This window comes from Bos taurus, chromosome 15 (assembly GCF_002263795.3).
Source record: "Bos taurus isolate L1 Dominette 01449 registration number 42190680 breed Hereford chromosome 15, ARS-UCD2.0, whole genome shotgun sequence".
NCBI classification, from domain to species: domain Eukaryota; kingdom Metazoa; phylum Chordata; class Mammalia; order Artiodactyla; family Bovidae; genus Bos; species Bos taurus.
The window spans coordinates 14,253,468-14,276,380 of NC_037342.1; the positions used below are offsets into that span (position 1 = coordinate 14,253,468).

The 22,913-nt window shown below is 39.4% G+C and overlaps 1 protein-coding gene across 2 annotated transcripts in view; it reads left to right on the forward strand.

The window, feature by feature from the left end:
• MAML2 (mastermind like transcriptional coactivator 2) overlaps positions 1 to 22,913 on the forward strand; it is a 402,023-nt gene that overhangs the window by 365,431 nt on the left and 13,679 nt on the right. For both annotated transcript variants that reach the window (NM_001098050.1, XM_024975283.2), the window contains 1 exon segment: positions 17,399 to 17,602. In NM_001098050.1, coding sequence (NP_001091519.1) covers positions 17,399 to 17,602 — 204 coding nt within the window.

Sequence of the window (22,913 nt, forward strand, 5' to 3'; positions counted from 1 at the left end):
TTAGTACCTTCTTGGTATGGAAATCTATAGCACAGTATATGAATGAATGTCATATTTCCTGGGACAAAACCATGAATCCAACTGCCAAAAAAAAAAAAAAATGATTAACGTAAAGAAAATGTGTGAAAAACATATTCAGATTTTTGAAAGACCAAGGAAAAGTTGCAGCATTGGGGTACAGGAGGACCGAGATACAAGAGGATGATCATCTTAGTGTTAGGTGATAGGTATTTATTTTAAAGGAACTGACTTGTCCCTCCTTTCATATGATCTGGATAGCTACATTAATATTACATTTAACAGTATTTTGGGGGGAAATTCCCTGGGTGTCCAGTGGTTAGGACTCAGAGCTTTCAATGCCAGGACCCAGGTTCAATCCCTGGTCGGGAACTAAGATTTCACAAGCCATGGAGCATGACCTAAATAATAATAAAAAATAGTATTACTTTGTTTCTAAAGAACTCAAAAATACTTTAAACTTACTTAACCCTCAAAATATTTATTAATTTAACTACCTTTCTAAAGTGGAATACTAATGCTTGCCCAATGTCTTTTTTAAAAAAATCAACTTTTTAGAATGCTGTCAACACAGCTGTGTCTACAAGGAGAAAACTGAAGTCAAGACCTGGCAAGAATTAAATAAGTATGATGAATTTCAACTAAAATTTTATCCAGTAAATTAAGTCTTTAGATAAGATAATCAAGCTTCAGCTTATACCAAAACAACTGGTTGATTTAGTTAATTTAAATAACTTTTGTAAGCCAATTTTTGGGTAATACATAGGCCAAAAAAAACTAGTTGAATGATTCTAAAGGGTAAAAAATATGAAAGTGTTAGTGGCTCAGTCGTGTCCAACTCTGAGACCCCATGGACTGTAGCCCACAGGCTTCTCTGTCCAGGGAATCCTTCAGGCACAAATACTAGAGTGTGTTGCCGTTCCCTTCTCCAGGGGATCTTCCCAACCCAGGGATCAAACCCAGGTTTCCTGCTTTGCAGGTGGGTTTTTTTTTACCATCTGGACCACCATAACTTTTGCAAGCTAATTATTTGGAGATACATAAGCCAAAAAAATTAAAAAATAGTTGACTGATTTTAAGTTTCCATGATATTCAGTGTTGTGGCATCTCACATATTTGGCCCAAGTTCTGTTAAGCTTTTGGACAAGCTAGAAATTTTTAAAATTATTTTTGTGTTTATTTTGTCTTATGTGGATGGCTAGATAACAATATTTTCAAATTATAAAGGGAATCCAATTGGTTCAAATGTAGTCACAGTTTGATTTAAATATTTGGAAATGCCCAGATAGATATTAAATGAACTGTTATTTGGATCCAGCCAGCAGTTGAAGAGCTGTTGCAGGCCCAGATGTATATCTTTTTAGAAAGTACCACATGGATCTGGAAAACACAAAACAGTGTAAACATTGGAAACTGTACAATGTATCAGTCTCCCTTCCTGCATTCTCTTCTGATCAGCAGTTAGGAACATAAGCCACAAATGTTTACCTGGTTGAAAAATCACTGGACAGTTATGTTCCAATCAAGGATCTGTTTCCAGTTATATAACAGAATCCACAATCAACATACCCAGATTGCTCAGAAAAAAGGTTAAAAGTTCAGATAACCCTGTATATGCTGAATTAAAGTTCACAATTTTAAGCATAAGAAGATTTTATTGTGTCTTGAACTGACAAATAACAAGAAATATTCTTGGGCAAAGCATTTTGTATACTTGATACTGATATTTGCCTTTCACTGAAGTTTGTGAAAGCAAACTTCTAATAAACTTTCTAATAAAACCTAAATAACTGCAAATCATGTTAGAAATAAAGTTTGATTTTCAAGTGATTATTTATTATTTATACAAATATATACTGAATATCTATGTTATGTCAGGCTTATGCATGCTGGTGGGGATGCATAGATGAATAAAACAATCCATATCCTTAAAGTACTAATAGTGTAGTAAGATAAAACAAACATGTAAGTAAATAAGTTATATAGTCTATAAAATAAACACAAAATATATTTGAGACTCAAGCAACACCAGTTACCGCAGTTACCTATGTGACTTTGTCTGAATTCTCTAATACCTTTGTCTGAATTCTCTATTCAAATGAATTAATATGAAGAGTCAGCTTGTGAGCCCAAACTGTACTAGAAACTTTTGTAGATGAAAAAATGTCTTAAAAAGTGGTTGACAGCTAAAAATAATTTAGTCTACTCCACCTTGTAATTCCAAACAACAGAAACAGAGAAGCTAAAATACTGTGTGTGTGTGTGTGAGATACCCTTTGTATTATTACTCAACATAATTAGTCAAATTTTAGGTATGTTTTTCTAGATTCATAGTCATAAAGTAATAGCAGATCTGGTAATAGGTGTGTATCTGATTTGACCAATGTAGACAGACAAGATAATCAGACCAGAGAAAGTTGACCTTTCCCATTCTTATGTGGTAGACTTTTCATTTAAGGTTATCATTTTCCTAAAACATTATTTTAGTACTCTGCAGATCAAAATGTGTTTGTATAGTTTGCATAAATAAGATTTGGTAAATAACTTGATTTTCTGGGAATTGAGCCAAGTGAAACCTCTAAGCTTTTGAAGTTCATCCCATAGTGATTATTAGGGAGAACTCAGCTTTTTGAAGTCCCACTGAAGTATTTAGTGGCTTGCTTCACTAATCCAGGGGAGACTTCAGGGCTACATTTAACAGAGAGCAGATGGCCCCTTTTTTAATGTCCTTTGTGGTCATTTTAATAATACATTCAAAAATAGCTAATCATGCCACGTTAGAGTAGATGGACACATTTGAGAACAATGGCAATAGTCACTGTACTGTATCATTGCATTTAGATTTCCATGTCTGTCAGACAACCTGCAGGGCTTCCCTGGCGGCACAGTGGTAAGGAATCCATCTGCCAATACAGGAGATACAAGTTCAATCTCTGGGTCGAGAAGATCCCCTGGAGAAGGAAATGGCAACCCATCCCAGGATTCTTGCCTGGGAATTCCCATGGACGGAGGAGCCTGGCGGGCTTCAGTCCATAGGGTCGCAAAAAAGTTGGAGACAACTTAGTGACTTAACAACAACAGACAGACAACCTGCAATAACTAAGAGGTTCTGTCATTTTCCATAAGAGGAGATACAGCAGAATTTGTAGGCTACTTTGCAGGTCAATACACTTCATATATTTTAGTGCAGAATGGATATTCAGATTGCAAAAATTACCTCTAGCAATGTATTTTGTAGGTATATTTTACAGAATCAAGGAAAAATACAGATTCCTTTACAGAATCAGTTCAGTAAAGACAGATATTATTAACAAAGCTGTGTATATATGGTTCTACATTGTATCTTCCACACAGATACATATGAACAGGATCATTATTCAGTTTAATATGTCTTTCAACATTTCTGTCTCCAAGCTCAATTCATTTCCCTCAGTCACTTAAGAAGATAACCTGTCTGATTTCCCACTCTCTACCCTCACTTGGATCAATCTGGTATTTGTTCACTGTATGCAAAACCACTGCATGTCCTGTTGTTAGACTGCATTTCAGACTCAATGGAATAAAGGAATCAAATTATTTCATCACGGTGGTATTTATTGTCACCTTGATTTCAATACAAATGGAATTTCAACTATTCTAGCACTAGAATGGAATTTGAGATCTTAACCTAACTTTCTTTTCTTAATGTTGGAGAAAGTAAAGCCTAGAGAGGTAAGAAGAGAGGACTATGAAATTAACAAGGTTCACAGGTCACAGGAAACAAATTCCTACAAGAATCAATGAAAGAATGTTATAATGTGTAAGAAGTTAAAATGGTCAAAGAAAACAATAGTGTAAAATAGGTGCTAACTTTTCTTGAATACCTGCTCTGACCCAGAGACATGTTTTACCTACATAATCTAATTTAAGCCAACACGGCAATAGTATGAGGAAGGTGTTATTAATTAGTCACCCCTTAATAGTTAAGAACTGAGACATAGAGGCTTTTATAACTTGTCCAAGAACAATTAGTAAGTTATGGAGGAAACATTTCAACCCAGGCATTCCGACTACAAAAGCAGCATTTTTCATCATTATAGTATTTTTGTCATGAGATGTGTGAGAATTTTCTTAGGTTTCTCATCTCTCCAATCTAAAGACATAAAAAGCTGTAAGTAGTTTATAACATTTTTATTAACTTGAAATTCTAGGGCCAAAATTCCATATTGATTTTTGTTCTATTTCCAAAGGAAAAAAATCTTATATTTTTTCCAAGGTATAGAAGCCATCTTTGGAAATCTTAAAAATTCCAGATTTGTTTCATATATAATTTGGACATCATTTTGATTTAAAAACCATTCCTTTAAAAGAGATTTTTTGGCTCCTTTTGAACTGTGGTGTTATCCCTTCTGTATTCTCCATTACTATTTGTTACTGGATTGCCTTAACTTTTAATAAGAACCGGAAATGCTGATAACTTATCCCATTCAAAACCACAATACTTTCTAAAACATTTCTAGAGGAATAGCACAAGTTTAGGGTATGTGTTAGTCGCTCAGTCATTTCCAAATCTTTCCAACCCCAGGGACTACAGCCCGCCAGGCTCCTCTGTCCATGGGATTCTCCAGGCAAGAATACAGGACTGGGTTGCCATGTCTACCTCCAGGGGATCTTCCTGATCCGGGGATTGAACCCCAGTCTCCTGCATTGCAGGAGGATTCTTTACTGTCTGAGTCACCAGGGAAGACCTTAGGGTATAAAACTGGTTGCTAACGTATGTTGCTTTGAAATAAATGTTTTTGTAAACAGGCATTATAAGCTTAATGTAGTTATCCATTATACAAAGAGAGAAGAAAAGGGATTAATATGACACAATTTATAGAATAAACTCAACAAAGAATAAAAGTATGCTTAAACACAAGTTCCTAGTCTTGTTTTAGTTGGTGGAGGCAGTGGTGATAATACTTAGCTGTTGCTAAATTCTACTCACTGAGCACATCTCTGGATGATTATTGTTGTTCAGTCACTATGTCCAACTCTTTGCAACTCCGAGGACTGCAACCCACCAGGCTACTCTGTCCATGGGATTCCCCACGCAAGAATACTGGCGTGGGTTTCCATTTCCTTCTCCACTGGATGATTAATGCTTGCTGGTTTATTGCTGATATTATTACAAAGATCACACTCTCCTCACTATCTGACAATCAGAAATTGTATATTATTTAGATCTATGCCTGTTGTTGGAGAAGGCCATGGCACCCCACTCCAGTACTCATGCTTGGAAAATCCCCTGGACGGAGGAGCCTGGAAGGCTGCAGTCCATGGGGTCACTGAGGGTCGGACATGACTGAGCGACTTCACCTTCACTTTTCACTTTCATGCTTTGGAGAAGGAAATGACAACCCACTTCAGTGCTCTTGCCTGGAGAATCCCAGGGACGGGGGAGCCTGGTGGGCTGCTGTCTATGGGGTTGCACAGAGTCAGACACGACTGAAGCGACTTGGCAGCAGCAGCAGCATGCCTTGTTGTGTGACTATGTTTATATTTGTACTCATATTCAGTAAATATCAAATTGACTTGAGGAAATATTAATATTTATTCCAATAAATATTAATATAGCACATCTGCTACTATATGAAGCCCTTCATTTACTTTATGTCATTTGTTCTTAACCAGCACCTTTTGAGGTATTAGAATCCACATACAACTGTGGAGAAAAATGGAGTTTGGATTTGAACCTAGTTTTGTTTGATCCCAGAATGACTATTTCACCATTGCTGCCTACCCACTCAAATTGCTTTTAGAAAAGAGGGCTTTTTTTTAGATTGTTGCCTTTTACCTTGTTTTATTAAGCCTTCAAAGTATTTTGCAATTTCAAGGCATACATGTTAAAAAAAGAATCAAATTTCTTAACCTGTCTCCTCCACTTTAAAGTTGGAATTATAATTAAAACAGAATTAATGTGGAAATTAAAGAGGTAATAAATGTCACGCCTGCAACACATGCCCTGGTATATAGCTTTCAAAACTGGCAACTGTCAGTAGAAATCGTATTTCATCAGTGAGCCTTCCTCCTGCCTAACAACACAGAGGCAGTAATTGTCATTGTCATCATCGTCATCATCAAAACCTCCATCATCACTCACCACTAGCTCTTTTCCTTCCTAACACATCCTTTATGCCCTGGGCCCGTCTCAGGCGGCACACCCATTAAAGCAACACTGATGTAACAACTTCACTCCACCTTTGCCTTCTCTTCTACACTGGCCTTCCAGTGGCCTTTGAAAAGAGCCAGAGTTTTCATCCCATTTGCCTGACAGCAAGTTCTGTCCTCATTTGCTTCTTTGCACAGCTTCGTTTTTTCATGTATTTATTTACACAAAAACATGCATAGAGTCCAGTGTACCCTGAGAATATCGTGATGGACATTTATAATTCTAAGCATTTATAATGGGAGGTAGATATAAGCAAACAGGTGATTGTGATCCAGGGTGAGAAATGCTACCTATTGGATCAGTACCAGCTGTTAGGGGAGCACGGAAGAGCGCACTGCACAGCCTTGGGAAGTCAGAGGACATTCCCTGAAAAAGGACATCTGCACTGAGCCTGCAATGAATGTTTACTTGGTAGGGAAGGACACGGGAAGAGTCTCCCAGGCGGAAAGGACGTGAGCACATAGAAAATTGTGGAGAGGAGAAAGAGGTCTGGGATACTGGAGGATTTCGAGTGGTTTAATATCACTATGGTATAAAGTAAATAAAGGGCATGTTGAGAGATGAAATGGGAGGAAAGATACAGAGGCCAGATCATAGAAGGACTTACTTCTCTACTATTTGGGAGAGTTAGGATTGATTCCAAAGGCGGGGAGGATCCATGAATGGTTTTAACCCAGACTTGCAGGGTAGAGAATATATCCAAGGGGGAAATCATTTCTCTTCTTTCCTAAACGCCAACCTTTGGGGGATGGGAGGTGGAGTGCTCAACCTGAGGTCTCTGGATGGTCTATGGATGTTTTAAAGATTTGTAAGCACCCTGAAATTATAAACAAAATTGTCGACTGTGTGTGTACTTGAGGGGAGGAGAGTAGAGACCGAATCCACAGCTTTGTGAAATCTTCAACAGACACTGTTATCCAAAGAGAAGTTTGAAACCACTGCTCTAGGGGGAGCAAGCGAAAGCTAAGTTACAGAGCAGAAATTTCAGGTCTGCCACAAAGAGCCTTCTGAAGTTGAAGAGTTTCTCTTTTAAGAAAACGTTCTCATTTCTTCCCCTGAGTTACCAAACGCTTCCCACTCCATCCTGACCCGCTGACGTTTTGTTCCTGGCCACTCTCCCACCTAAATGCTGCTTCCTCGCTCATGGAACTGTTCTTCTGTGCCAACCCAAAGTAAATGTCCACCCCAGAGGCTAAGAATAGACGCAGTGTTCGGGTGACTTGAAAATTAGGTAACATCTGAAGAATGAACTCTACAGTGACCACAAACTCATTCTAATCATTTGAACCAAACAGATTGTAAACATGTGATCAAGGTTTCCCTGCGGGGTGGGGGAGAAGGTTCTGAGCAAAGCAAAGAAAAATGCCCTATCAAATAGAAGAGAAAAGCAGTTACTGTTCAGAGTTCCAGAGGACAAAGAAAAATATTAATCGAAATACATCCTTCTGTGTTTGCATATTCTACCTTTCAACATCTCCCGACCCATCCCCCAACCCCCAGCAAGCTAGTTGTATCTGAAAAGCTATCATTCTCTCCGGCAAATAGAATTTATGCCATTCATTTCTCCTTAATGTATTTTCCTGGATTTGGATATGGTTTTTCATCTTTTCACTGGGTTTTGTAACTTTGTTACAAGTCAATTCCTTAATCTTTCTGGACAGTGTCTTCAACTGTAAAATGCAGCTGGATGGTTGATCTGTAAGTTTCTTTTCAGTTTCCACTATTTGTAATGGTGGCTGGAGTGGAGGGCTGTTGTAAACAGATCTCGTGATTGTTCTTGTTCTCATTCAGTTGCTGAGTTGAGTCCAGCTCTTTGCAACCCCATGGACTGAAACACACCAGGTTTCCCCTCCTTCACCATCTCACAGAGTTTGCTCAAAGTCATGTCCTTTGAGTCAGTGATGCTATGAGTTGGTGACCTCATGATAGATATTTCTTAATTCCCAGCTTGCCTGTTGCTACCAAAATTGCTGGGTACTTTTCTCTAAGGCATTTTATCAGTTTAATGTAAAAGACCAAAATACTTAGCATGACTTGGATAGTACAGCCAAATAGAGCAAAGGTCAGCACATTTTTTCCATAGAGGGCCAGATAGCAAATATTTTAGGCTTGTGGGTCATAAGGCCTCTGTCACAACTATTCAACTGTGTCACAGTGTGGAACCAGCTGCAGACAATATATAAATGAATGTGTATGGCTATGTTCCAATAAAATTTTATTTACCAAAAAAGGTAGCCAGTTGGATTTGACTGATCATGTCATAGTTTAATGACCCTTGAAATAAATGATTGGAAACCCAAGACAGCAGTGTTCTATCCCTTCAGTCTTTCTGTTTAAAGGTTGTTTCCTGGATGACTTCCTGATCTTTGTTCTGTTATCATTGTCACTGCTGCTGTTGTGTCAAACAATAACTTTTCATTTATTTTAGCCACTCGCAGCCACCTCACCCTCCATGCCCCCAAATAAATATCTTAAGTGGGCCTGCGGTCTTGTCGGGAATCTGAAACAGTTAAGGCAGCTTGTTTCTCAGGCATAGAGATAAATAAATGGCTTCATAAGTTAGATAGCTCAGAAGATGAATAGCCTGGAGGAACAGTTGAGCTGTTAGTTCACGGAGACAGGGAAAGAAGAAGAGGGAAAGAGACAAGGGAGGGAAAGAGATTGATTGAAACAGCAAACCAGTTTGTGAGATCTACTGTACAAACTTGCCCAGCTGGGTACTTTATCTTGAATTTGTTTTGCAAATTGCAGATGCTTCGCTCTAGGAGCCAAGAAAAAGAAAGGGCAGTCATTCCACGCCAAAACACTCTCATGGATCCTAAGTAACTTACATTACTTCATTTTTGTGGGGAAAAAAAAAAAACCATTATATACTCCCCTTCCAAAATAAGTTAAGAGCAACAGAGAGCTCGTTTTACCCAGATGCCCAGATTATTAGTATTTTTTTTTTAATATTGAGAGAACAATGATTGTCTGATAACTGCTTGCTTTGTGAAACTTATTATGTCACTGTTCAGCCCACAAAACTGCTTTAACAGTAAAGCTGACTGAATTCAATGAGTCTTAATTTTTCAACGTACTTCAATACAATCAAGGATATTTTTGTTTGCTGCTTTAGGACATGTCTAATTGGACTCCATTCACCTTTTGCTGAAATCAGTCGTGCTTCACAGAACCCCTGCATGCCTTTCAAATGAAAGAGGAAATTCTGGCATTTTTATTAGCTAACATTTTTTTTAAAAATCTCTCACATATTGACCGTGACTTACAGAGCCGTTTTATCAAAGTCAGACCTGGGGCCCAGTCTATACTCTGGTGTCTGTTACTGAGGTTTGCGGGGTTTCCTTCATACATACTCTTCCTTTAATTATTTTATGCCTGAAAATTGTAAAGAAGAGGGTATTGGTGAATTAGCTGTTAGGACTAAAATAGTGGGGTTTGCTTCTAATTTTTAATTTGGACATTTTTTTCAAAAGGACTTCAAAATGTTTCAGAGGGAAACAGGTGATAAGGCGTGCGTGCGTGCTCAGTCGCTTCAGTCGTGTCTGACTCTTTGCGACCCTATGGACTGTAGCTTTCCAGGCTCCTCTGTCCGTGGGATACTCCAGGTAAAAATACTGGAGTGGGTTGCCATGCCCTTCTCAAGAGGGTCTTTCCAACCCAGAGATCAAGCCCAAGTCTCCTGCATCTCCTGCATTGCAGGAGATTCTTTACCAATGAGCCACCAGGGAAGTCCTTAGGTGATAATAAGGACAGGTAATTTGTCCTCTAAGGAAAAGAGGGTCTCATTTAGAAGAGTTCAGGTGTTTCCTTAATCTTCTGCCAGATTTCATTGACATAGTTTGTGACCTTGTCGAGTTAATGCTTCCCGTGCTGATCCACGGACAAGATCTAAGTCAATAAAGTAAACACATTTGGAAAGTATTCATTTGCCATATTTTCCATACATTAAAATATGTATCCAGTTTCCTATAAACATAAATCAACCTTACACGCTGCCACTCACTTGTGAGCATGTTTTGATTTATCCAGCTGAAAGGTTTGGTCCTCATATATCTGATCTCCTCAAGCCCATTCTGGAAGATAAATCTCCCATCCATAGTCCAGCTGGAAAACTTGGAAACATAGACAAACTTCAGGGTTTTTCAACCAGCTGAGTGGTTTTTGATCCCCAAGGCCTGAAAGATGCATGATGCACAATAGATGTTCAACAAATATCTGTTGAATGAATAAGAGTAGTGGAAGATAACAGTTCTAAAAATATAGCTTGATTATGGGCAGAATTTTATTAAAAACATACAGAAATGCTTTCATTGGTCTAGCAGTCCTGTGCAGGACTGAAATAAAAATTCAGAATCTTTAACCATATTTAAGTACTTGGCATACAACCCTAACTCAGTTGCTTAGCCAATGCTGTAAAAGAAATTCAAAATCTTAAATGCATATCACAGACATATACACACACACAATCAGATGTGGAAAACTGTAAATGCATATTAAATGTAAATTTATATTAAATCCAAGGAGGATAGAATCAGAAGCCTGTTTTCTATGTTAGCAACAAACACCATAATCTATTGGAAAAACAGAAAACACACACACACACACACAAAATGAAAGATCATTCAAGTTCATAATTTGCACTAGTCTCTAGAAAATAAGTTTTTTACCATATAAAAGATGACATTAATAGAAATAGCTTAATTCATTCACAGTCTCACACACACACTCACACACACTGTCACGTACAGGCTGAGATTGTGCCCTTTTACCACGGTCTTCAAGCTTTTGAGGAGAAAATGAGTGTTGAAGGAGAAACACGTGGTTTCTATTAAGTCAAGTTCTTCATGGGCTAAGTGTAAGGCAAAGAGTGAGGCTGAGTATGGAAATCAGAGCCAACGGATGGGAGCATATTTTTCTTTCAAAATATTTTATGTACTAAAGTTTGCACAACATCTTGGCAATGACAGCAAGCCTGTGTAAGGAGGTGTTTGGTGTTTCATAGCTAACATAAGGGCAAAAAAATGTAGCGGCAGCCAAATATTACTTCCATCATGAGCAGAAAGAACGTGTGTGGTAGAATACATGGTAAGGCCCGTGGGCTAGAGACTACAAGGTTTAAAAATCTACAAAATTCCAAAAGAGAGCTTATCCTTATTTTTATATCTTTTAGTATTGTAAAGGAATGAAACTAAATTTGGCATAGTCCATCTGTTTGATTAGAGAGAGAAAGAAACAGAGTTACATTTTCTTGGCATGCAGATCTTTTATAAATCTTAGCAGAGGGTGGTTTTCCAGATTTCACTGGAAATTATTTTGATGGCGATCACCAATTCTGCCAACATCAAGCGTTCAGTCCACCACTTTCCTTTCTCTTTGTTTTTCCCCTAAATACATTCTTAATCTTCAGAACATAGAAGACTGCCTCGCACATAGGAGATACTCAGTAAAATTTTTCAAATTCATTGATGGATGGACAGATGGATGCACAGATGACAAGGCTGGGCATAAGGAGATCTGGACTTTAATCCTAAGGCAGTAGTATCATACCACCTAATGCAAATTATTACACATTGCTTTTTACTGCAGTAAATTTCAGTATATATGTGGTGTTTGTGATGTATGTATCGTAGATTCCCAGCTAAAATGTAAGTCAGAGAGGTTTTTTTCCTTGGTTGGCCATGCTGTGCAGCACATGAGATAGTTCATCAATGCTCCCTGCATTGGGACTGCGGCATCTTAACCACCAGACCACCAGGGAAGTCCCAGAGATCTTTTTTTAATTGAACTATAGTTGATTTACAATGTTGCGTTTGTTTCCGGTGTGCAGCAAAGTGATTCAGTTTATATATATATTTATATATATAAACCCATATATACCCATATGGGCTTCCCTGGTGCTCAGATGGTAAAGAATCTGCCTGCCGGTTCGGTCCCTGGGTCAGGAAGATCCCCTGGAGAATGGAATGGCAACTCACTCCAGTACTCTTGCCTGGAGAATTCCATGGACAGAATAGTCTGGCAGACTATAGTCCATGGTGGTCGAAAAGAGTCGGACGCCAACTGAGCGACTAACACACAGACACACACACACACATTTATATATATATTCAGTTTTATGTACATACATATTCAGTTTTATGTATGCGCAAAGAGTCGGACACGACTGAGCGACTGATCTGATCTGATCTGATCTGATATACAAGATATTATAGAAACCATTATAATTCATTACAAGACATTGATTATAGTTTCCTATGCTATAGTAGGACCTTGTTGTTTATCTGTTTTATGTATAGTAGTATCTGCTAATCCTGAATTTCTAATTTATCTCTTTCTCCATACTCCTGTCCCCTTTGGTAACTATAAGTTTTTTTTCTATGTCTGAGAATGTGTTTCTGTTTTGTAAATAAGTTCATTTGTATCATTTTTTTAGATTCCACATATAAGTGTATCATGTATTTGTCTTTGTCTGATTTACTTCACTTAGTATGATAATCTCTAGGTCTATCCATGTTGCTGTGAATGGCATAATTCTATTCTTTTTTATGGCTGAGTAATATTCCACTGTGTGTGTGTGTGTGTGTGTGTGTGTGTGTGTGTGTGTGTGTACATATATGCATGCATGGGTTTCCCAGGTGGCTCAGCAGGAAAGAATCCACCTGCAACGCAGGAGCCACAGGAGATGCCAGTTTGATCCCTGAGTCAGAAAGATCCCCGTGAGGAGGGCATGGCACTTGAGTATTCTTGCCTGGAAAATCCCATGGACAGAGGAATCTGATGGGCTACAGTCCAAAGTATCGCAAAGAATTGGACCCGACTGAAGCTACATAGCACACGTGCATGCGTGTATACCACATCTTCTTTATCCATATAAGTGTTGATGGACATGGAGGCTATTTCCATGTCTTGGCTACTGTAAATAGTGCCACTATGAATATTGGGGTGCATGTATCTTTTCAAATTATTTTTTTTAATTTAACATTTCTACTAAAACAGTTTTCATGCAGCAAAAGAGACACTGATGTATAGAACAGTCTTTTAGACTCTGTGGGAGAGGGAGAGGGTGGGATGATTTGGGAGAATGGCATTGAAATATGTATAATATCATATATGAAACGAGTCGCCAGTCCAGGTTCGATGCACAATACTGGATGCTTGGGGCTGGTGCACTGGAACGACCCAGAGGGAGGGTATGGGGAGGGAGGAGGGAGGAGGGTTCAGGATGGGGAACACATGTATACCTGTGGCAGATTCATTTTGCTATATGGCAAAACCAATACAATATTGTAAAGTTAAATAAAATAAAATTAAAAAAAAATAAAACAGTTTTCATGGAGTACAATGCTGAAATCAACAACAATAAGTTCTCATAATTACTTTCACATTCCACTTACCAGTACAGCCAAGTCATTTAATTATATTAATTTCCCTTTAATTTCATGGATTTGTAAAAAAAAATTAACTTCCAATCAATACACAATAAATTAGGTCATTCTTCTTCGTACAATTTACATTTAACATAGTACCTGAATCATAATAGGTACTTAATCATATTTGCTAAATAAAATTATTAAAATCACCCATCAAAATAGAATTTTCATCTCTTCCAGATCAATGGTGACTCTGTCTTTAGCTTTTTAAGAACTGTTCTCCACAGGGGCTGTACCAGTGTACACTCCCATCAACAGTGTAGGAAGATCCCCTTTTCTCCACATCCTCTCCCATTTATTGTTAGTAGATTTTTTGATGATGGTCTTTCTGACTGGTGTGAGGTGATACCACAGTATAGTTTTGATTTCTTTAATAATGAGGAATGTTGAGCATCTTTCTATGTCCCTGTTGGCCATCTATATGTCTTCTTTAAAATATAAAGCCAGAGATCTTTTTTTTTTTTTTTTAAAGCCAGAGATCTTAACTTCAAATGCGCACATGGGCCAGATAACTAATAGAAATGGGGGGAAAGGGTGCAAGTAATAAAATAAGAATAGTGGGGAGCATGGCCACCTGCAGAGCACAAGGGCCTCGGTGTTTATAAAATGATGGGCGCTGAACATACACATGCAGTCCAAGTGCTCGTGAAGCACAAGCTCCTTCACAAAAGCAACAGTTTCTAAAACATCTCTGCTCCACACAAATAGAGAGATAGGGAAATAAGAAAAATATTAATTGCTATAATTTATCTAGTGCCTAGAACTGTTCTAAATTTCATCCAGCTTAATCTTAGGTCATAGATATAATTACCTTCATTTTATACAAGGAAATTAAGACAGATTACATAGTAAATGTATACTGATTGCTTTGTTAAATTGGATGATAAAAACAGCACAGCAAAGAACAAAGTAGCAGGACCCTAAGCTGAACCCCTAATCCACACGAGAGACGCACACTCCAAGGGAGAGTCTTGGTGGCTTGCAAGACCATCTTTCCCAAGAGTCAATAGATTTAAGGCTGAGCGCTCTGACTGAACATTGGGCACAGATGTGTTAGGAATAGTTCCATTCCTTTAAGATGCTCAGAGGATGTTCCTACCTCAGTTGTTGTCTAGTCACTCAGTCATGTCTGATTCCTTGCGGCCCCATGGACTGCAGCATCCCAGGTTTCCCTGTTCTTCTCTGTCTCCTGGAATTTGCTCCAATACTTGTCCATTGAGTCGGTGATGCCATCCAACCATATCATCCTTTTTTGCCCTCTTCTTCTCCTGCCCTCAATCTTTCCCAGCATCAGGGTCTTTTCCAGTGAGTCAGCTCTTCACATCAGGTGGCCAAAGTATTGGAGCTTCAGCTTCAGCATCAGTCTTTCCAGTGAATATTCAAGGTTGATTTCCTTTAGTTTTGACTGGTTTGATCTCCTTGCTGTCCAAAGGACTCTCAAGAGTCTTCTGCAGCACCACAATTTGAAAGCATTAGTTCTTTGATACTCAGCCTTCTTTATGTTCCAACTCTCGCATCCATACATGACTACTGGAAAGACCATAGCTTTGACTATACAGACCTTTGTTGGCAAAGTGATGTCTCTATTTTTTAATATGCTGTCTAGGTTTATCATAGCTTTCCTACCTCAGAGTTGACTCTAATTATTCTCACGAACTGGTGAGGAGGACCAGCTGCTTCCAGTCCCCCCACCTCTGCCTTTCTCCCCAAAACATGCCCTTTCCAGGTGCCTGATTGAGAGTTACCCCTGAAAGGAATGCTCAACACACGTTTGCTGCACAGAGAGATGGCTTGGCCCAGAGCATGAAGCTCTATCTCTTCCTGTCTCAACTAAGAGACAGTATAGTGATTGAGAACTGGATTTCTGGAGTCAGGCAGGCCTGATTTAATATTCCTCAGCTGCTTAAAGCTAAGTGATCTCTCAGAGGCAGATTTCTCATCTGCAAAATACTAGTTCTTGCTCATTGTTCTGTGAGGAGGATGAATTGAAATAAATCACCTAAGCCGCTAAGCACAGTGTATACGTGCTCATGTTCAGTCGTGTTGGACTCTTTGTGACCCCATGGACTGTAGCCCCTCAGGCTCCTCTGTCTGTGGGATTTCCCAGGCAAGAATACTGGAGTGGGTTACCATTTCCTTCTCCAGGGGATCTTTCCAACCCAGGGATTGAACCCAGGTCTCCTGCATTGGCAGGCAGATTCTTTACCACTGAGCCACTTGGGAAGCTCCATAAGCACAGTGACTGGCCTGTAACAAACCTTAGTACATGGTCATTTTAGAATTATTTTGTATCCCTTTGCCCTTGAGGCAGTTGGTGAACTCTGTATCCCCAGGGATTACTAAAGCAAGACCACATACCCGGGTTTTGGACTGGTGGCTTTTTTTTTTCTTTTTTAAGCTCAAGAGATAACTAAAGAAAGAGAAGGCAAGTCCACACATGGATTACCTACTGCTTACCACTCATCAGACATCATGGGAGCTGCTTTATCTTTTTAATCTCTTGTAACCTCACACAGTCCAGGTGGGAATGAAAGTTGAATTTTATTGCTCCCATATGACTAGTGTTTCTCAAAGAGCATTCTCTGGACCCATGAGCATTAGAATCGCCTGAGTAGGTACCTGATCTGCAGCCTCAGAGTTTCTGGAGCAAGGCAGATCCTTTGATTTAGTACTTGTATAATTTGTCTAAAACTTGAGTTTATATTTTCTTGTATTTGATGTGTAAACATGTCATTTCTTCCTGGTAAGTTCTCCAAAACGAGGACTATGTTTTCTAGTTTTCTTGTAACCCCAACAGTATATAGCTCAATCCTATACACACACACCACTGGGAATTAGTAGAATCTCTGGCTGGGTTTAGCTTTGTGCCCTGGCATGTCCTGACCTGTCAATGCTGAAAGATTGATAGATACCTCAAATCAGAATGGCAGTTCACCAATACTATTTAATATGCAACTGTGAGTCTTTGACCAATAACTTCTAATTGTTCTTTTCATTTAGTGTGCTGCAGTTCCTGTCTTATTGATCAGGGAGGAAAATTAACAGATCTGGACATTAACCCTCCAGGTTCCTCTATCCATGAAATTCTCCAGGCAAGAATACTGGAGTGGGTTGTTATGTCCTCCTCCATGGGATCTTCCCGGCCCAGGGACTGAACCTGGGTCTCCTTCATTGCAGGCAGATTCTTTATCATCTGAGCCACCAGGGAGACAAACCCCTGAAGGGTGAAATCCCTAACAACTTTCAGTGTTTGTGAAACAGAAACTCACAGGTTCTCCTTATCACAGAAAGCCAGGCCCCTTCTGTCCAAAATGGTTATCCAACATTTAAATGCATGAATTGAAATGATGTTTATTGCAGGATCAGCCATGATATGGGCTAACTTTAGGGAAAAGGAAGAACTTGTTACTTTATGATGTGTTTGTTCCTGAGCAATTGAGAGGTTTGCCGTACGTTTTTACGATAATTTTCTTTGAGGTTCCATAAACACCTTCTGGAATGTGGAGGTTCCCCCATCAGAGTCATATGAGAGCTTTTCCAGTTCCCTAATGTCATTAACCCAGCTGCTTTCGTTGCTGTGACATGCAATTATTTCTCCTACATTTAAAAAGCGATTCTCTGATCTCCAACCCATTAACCTTGTTTGATCTTAACAAGCTGAAAAATGTTTGGAATCTAAGCTTATGATCTCGGCGTGACTTTTTTTCTTTTAATTCACAGTAGCTTTCCGCCCCCCTCCCTTTCTCTTTTTCAGGATCAACACTCTGTGGTAGGCCAGAACGCGGGCCCCAGTCCAAGTCCCAACCCCTGCTCAAATCCAAACACTGGAAGTGGTTACATGAACTCCCAGCAATCACTGTTGAATCAGCAATTGATGGGAAAGAAACAGACTCTGCAGAGGCAGATCATGGAGCAGAAACAGCAGCTTCTCCTCCAGCAGCAGATGCTGGCTGATGCGGTAAAATGTTCTCCTAATTCCTACCGTGCATACCTGTTGGCCCAACAGAGGGAATTCATCAGTTTCCATTTCTACTTGCTGCCCTTGTATCTGTGTCCCTCTATGGCACAGCGACCAGGGTGTCTTGACTGTAAGAGAGATTAATTCCATACATAAAGTGCTACAGGGCAAAAAAAAAAAAAAAAAAAAAACTTGATTTACCAGGTGCTGGACAGTTGGAATCCACAGCACCTGGGCTGATTAGCCCTGCCCAGCCCAGGAATGTTCAGAACCACCACATAGGCCTTGGAATCAGGAAAAAGAAACCAGTGTTGTTCCACAGTGCCGAGGGGCAGAAAATAGGGACAAAACTTTAATCAACTCAAATCCAAACTGATTTTAGAGATAAAAGAGTTTTCAAAGCAGCTTTAAAAGCCAGTGTGGAGTTCCAAAACTTAAAATTTGGCTTCCAAAATAAAGTATCTCAGAATAGATTTCTTTCTTTCTTTCTTTTTTTTTTTTTTTTTTAAGGAAACTGAAAGTGTATTTCCCATTTCCTCACATTTAAGTGGCTTTACCTTAAAGGCTTGGGCTTCCCTGGTGGCTCAGAGGTTAAAGTGTCTGCCTACAATGCGGGAGACCTGGGTTCGATCCCTGGGTCGGGAAGATTCCCCTGAAGAAGGAAATAGCAACCCACTCTAGTATTCTTGCCTGGAGAATCCCATGGACGGAGGAACCTGGTGGGCTACAGTCCACGGGGTCACAAAGAGTTGGACACGACTGAGCGACTTCACTTTCACTTTCACCTTAAAGGCAAGGTCGTTCTCGCTCACATACTACCTAAGTATCTGCTCGTCCCTTCTGTATTCTCAAACTCATATATTCAACAACTGATCCAAACCCTTCCTTCCTCCTAAGACCAAAACCCCTTCTCCAGATTTCTTGATTCCCTTCAAACTGTTTGGCCGAATTAAAGAAGAAAGAGGAAAATTAACCATCTCCAGGTTGATAGAGCTAAGGTACACAGAAAATAAAATAAGGACAAATTTATCCTCAAGGAGCTTTGCAGTGAGCAGAAACCCAGGTGTAATAAGGGCTGTAATTCTTCAGTAAATATTTACTAATTCACAATGGGGCTACAGCCATAAACAAGACAACCCTGTCTATGTCCTTAAGGAGCTTAGAGCCTTCTGGAGGTGTCAAACAGGCAATTGTAATATATATGATTAAATACTGTGATGTGGGAACTACCAGAAATGATTTCAGAGAGCAAGTTATAGCTACTGAAGATCTGAAGGTGAAGAAGGAGATGGAAGGAAGAACAGGGGACTGTCCAACCAGAAGAACCAGCATATTCCAAGACTCAAAGTAATACAACATATTAGGCTTGCTGAGGGAGGTCATGTATACACAGATAGGGAATGAAAGGCTAGGAGGCCAGAGATCAGAGACCAGAGGCATTTGCAAATCAGAATTTGCATTGTCTGAAAAGCAATGGGGAGGACTTCAAAGCATTTTAAACAAGTACTTGATTCAGACTTGATTTGCAGCATAATAGGCACTTTCCAAGTAGCACTAGTGGTAAAGAACCTGCCTGCCAATTCAGGAGACATAAGAGATGTGGGTTCAATCCCTGGGTCAGGAAGATCGCCTGGAGGCACGCATGGCAACCCACTCCAGTATTCTTGCCTGGAGAATCCCAGGGACAGAGGAACCTGGCAGGCTACGGTCCATAGGGTGGCAAAGAATCTGACACAACTGAAGTAACTTAGCAACAAATAAGTACTTGATTCAGATTTGATTTGCATTATAATAAAGGTATAAAGGGCTCCCCAGGTGGCTCAGTGGTAAAGATTCTGCCTGCCAATGAGAGAAACATAGGTTTGATCCCTGGGTTGGGAAGATTCCCTTGAGAAGGAAATGGCAACCCACTCCAGTATTCTTGCCTGGGAAATCCCATGAACAGAGGAGCCTGATGGGCTACAGTCCATGGGGTCCCAAAGAGTTGGTTTTTTGGGGAGCTTCCCTGGTGGTTCAGATGGTAAAGAAGCCGCCTACAATGCAGGAGTTACAGATTTGATCCCTGGGTCGGGAGGGTGGCTGGAGACCAAGAGGTATAGCCTAATGTGTGTATTTGTTGGTTAGTTTGAGACTGTATTATGAAATATTTAATTTATAGTGAAAAGTATAAATCATAATATAACAATCTTTTTTTTAAGACATGACAAAATGGAATTAATTTTAGAGTCCAGAGCATGTGAGAAGAAATAGTGAGAAATAAATGTGTTTGACTCAAATAAGGAGTAGTGAGAAATAAACTTACAGGTGAACTTGAGTGCTGCCCTAAGGTACAGGGGAACCACTGACCAGATGGCTAAATGACACAACTAATTTCTACCATAAATCACAGTTTTGAAAACTCCATTCCTCCTACCCACTCCCTCCCTTTCGATGATCTTCATAAACAATACAGCTTGGAAATAAGGGCAGTAGATGAGAAAAACAGATAATCTAAGATTGGCTCACTGGGTACACGTTCATCGTTGCCATCAACACTACTAATCTGTTGACTGATAGCAGGCAGAGGCTGAATTTCTGGATTTTCAGCTCTCATTAAAAGGCAAGGAGATATCCCCTGAGGGTCTTGTCCTGGCCCCATCCTAGCTCCCATGGAGCCCCGGTTGAGTCACCACTGGGACAGGTGCAAAGGGCAGGGGCATAAGCTATGGGAGATGAATGGGAATGAGGCTGCTGTTTTTGTGATTTTTATCAGCCATTCACATTTCTTTTTGTTTGGCCACCATTGAGGGTGCCTGTGCTTTTTAGCATATCCAGGAGGAAACCGTCTTTGATGCCACTTTACATTAGCATATGCTTTGTAGTCATTTGCAGTCAGTTGGCAAGGCTAGATAGGCGCCTAAATGGAGACATTTTTCTCATAAAAGTGTATTATCCTTATTCTCTATTATTCTCCCACCAGTGAGACACAAAGAAGAGAGATGAGTAGAACTTGTTAACAACGGGCATCAGAATCACCAACGTGTCTTGTGTACCTACTCTGTGCCAGGCACCATGCTGAGTTTTTACAGAATTAAAAGGATTAATCCTTTCAAGGGGAGTTTGAGGGAGGTCCTAGAATTATCCACATTTTACATTTTGAGATGGCAAAACTGAAGCAAGACAGATATGGGCCACAGAAGATGATTTCTATGTTCGCTTTTTGGGTTCAAGATATCAGAATATGAGACACTGGTTGTGAAGTTAAATTTCATGTTGCACAGAAATAATTCACAGGGGTGGCCTGTGGGTTTCCACTTGCTTAGACTGGGGATGTCATTCTCTTGCGAACAGAGATGTCTTCATTCAGTGTTGGAGTCTTGTCTTTGCTGCTCTTCACCACAAAGGGAGCACCATCAGGTGACAAGATGGCAGTTCTATCACAGCCCATGTTTAAGGCCATGAACTCTAGCTCATTTGTGAACAAGTACTTTAAGAAACTCAGGTTCCAGAGATACATATGTTACTATATGTTACTCTTTGAATAACCTAAGTAACCCCTCAGGAGAACAAAACATCAATAAGTAGGTTGAATATACACAAAAATAAACCCAGATTTGAAATCTAGTCCTTAATGGAGAACCAAGGGCCTAATTATCACATGTGTGTGTGCATGAATTCTGTTTTCTTAAACAGAAACACCTAATTACATAAGAAAATAGGATGGATGCTTCTGAAAAAGAGAAGACTTCAGAAAGTCCCATGCTTGGCATAAAAATCAAAACTCTCAGCTTGCACAATAGTTTACAGCAGGAATGGTTGAATATTGCCACATTTGGGTTCATGGAACATCTCAAGCTGTTTCTTGAACATTTAGGGTTTGGGCAAAACCAGAAAGAGTTTCACCAACCACTTTTTCCCTTAATTTGTAAACCCATGTTTAAAAGAAATGTAATCCATATGTTTCTGATTCATTTACACTTAGCTCATCAAAATTGTGTTTTATATGAATTACTTGATGCCCCAAATTCCCTCTGAGCCTTTCAAGTCTTTCTCCTTTGAAACAAGAATTTGAATTTGGTTTGTTGTTGTTTTAAAGCCACTTTTTTTTTTCCCCTTTATAGTTGATTTATTCAACTTAGAAGGTTTGGAATTTGATGGGAAACTGAGAAATACATGGTTTAAGTGGTTCTAAATTAGGTAGCCCACATTTGACTTCCATCTAATTTACCCATCTGTTACAAGGTTTTCTTTTCTATTTATTGATTTTTCTGTAACTATATTGTATCTACTATTGTGAGCAAGAATCCCTTAGAAGACATGGAGTAGCCATCACAGTCAAGAAGAGTCTGAAAAGCAGTACTTGGATGCAATCGCAAAAACAACAGATGATCTCTGTTTGTTTCCAAGGCAAACCATTCAATACCACAATAAGCCAAAGTTTTGCCCCAAGCAATAACATCAAAAAAGCTGAAGTTGAATGGTTCTATAAAGACCTACAAGACCTTCTAGAACTAACACCCAAAAAAGATGTCCTTTTCATCATAGGGGACTGGAATGCAAAGTAGGAAGTCAAGAGATAATTGGACTAACAGGCAAGTTTGGCCTTGGAGTACAAAATGAAACAGGGCAAAGGCTAACTGAGTTTTGCCAAGAGAATGCCCCGGTCATAGCAAACACTCTCTTCCAACAACAAAGGAGATGACTCTATGCATGGACATCACCAGATGGTCAACACCAAAATCAGATTGATTATATTCTTTGCAGCCAAAGATGGAGAAGCTCTATACAGTCAGCAAAAACAAGACCGGGAGCTGACTATGGCTCCGATCATGAACTCCTTATTGCCAAATTCAGCCTTAAATTAAGGAAAGTAGGGAAAACCACTAAACCGTTCAGATATGACCTAAATCAAATCCCTTATGATTATACAGTGGAAGTGAGAAATAGATTCAAGGGATTAGATCTGATAGAGTGCCTGAAGAACTGTGGACAGAGGTTTCTGACATAGTACAGGAGGCAGTGATTAAGACCATCTCCAAGGAAAAGAAATGCAAAAAGGCAAAATGATTGTCTGAGGAGGCCTTACAAATAGCTGTGAAAAGAAGAGAAGCTAAAGGCAAAGGAGAAAATGAAAGATATCCCCATTTGAATGCAGAATTCCAAAGAACAGCAAGGAGAGATAAGAAAGCCTTCCTCAGTGATCAATGCCAAAAATAGAGGAAAACAATAGGATGGGAAAGACTAGATAACTCTTCAAGAAAATTAGAGATTTCAAGGGAACATTTCATGCAAAGATGGGCACAAAAAAGGACAGAAATGGTATGGACCTAAG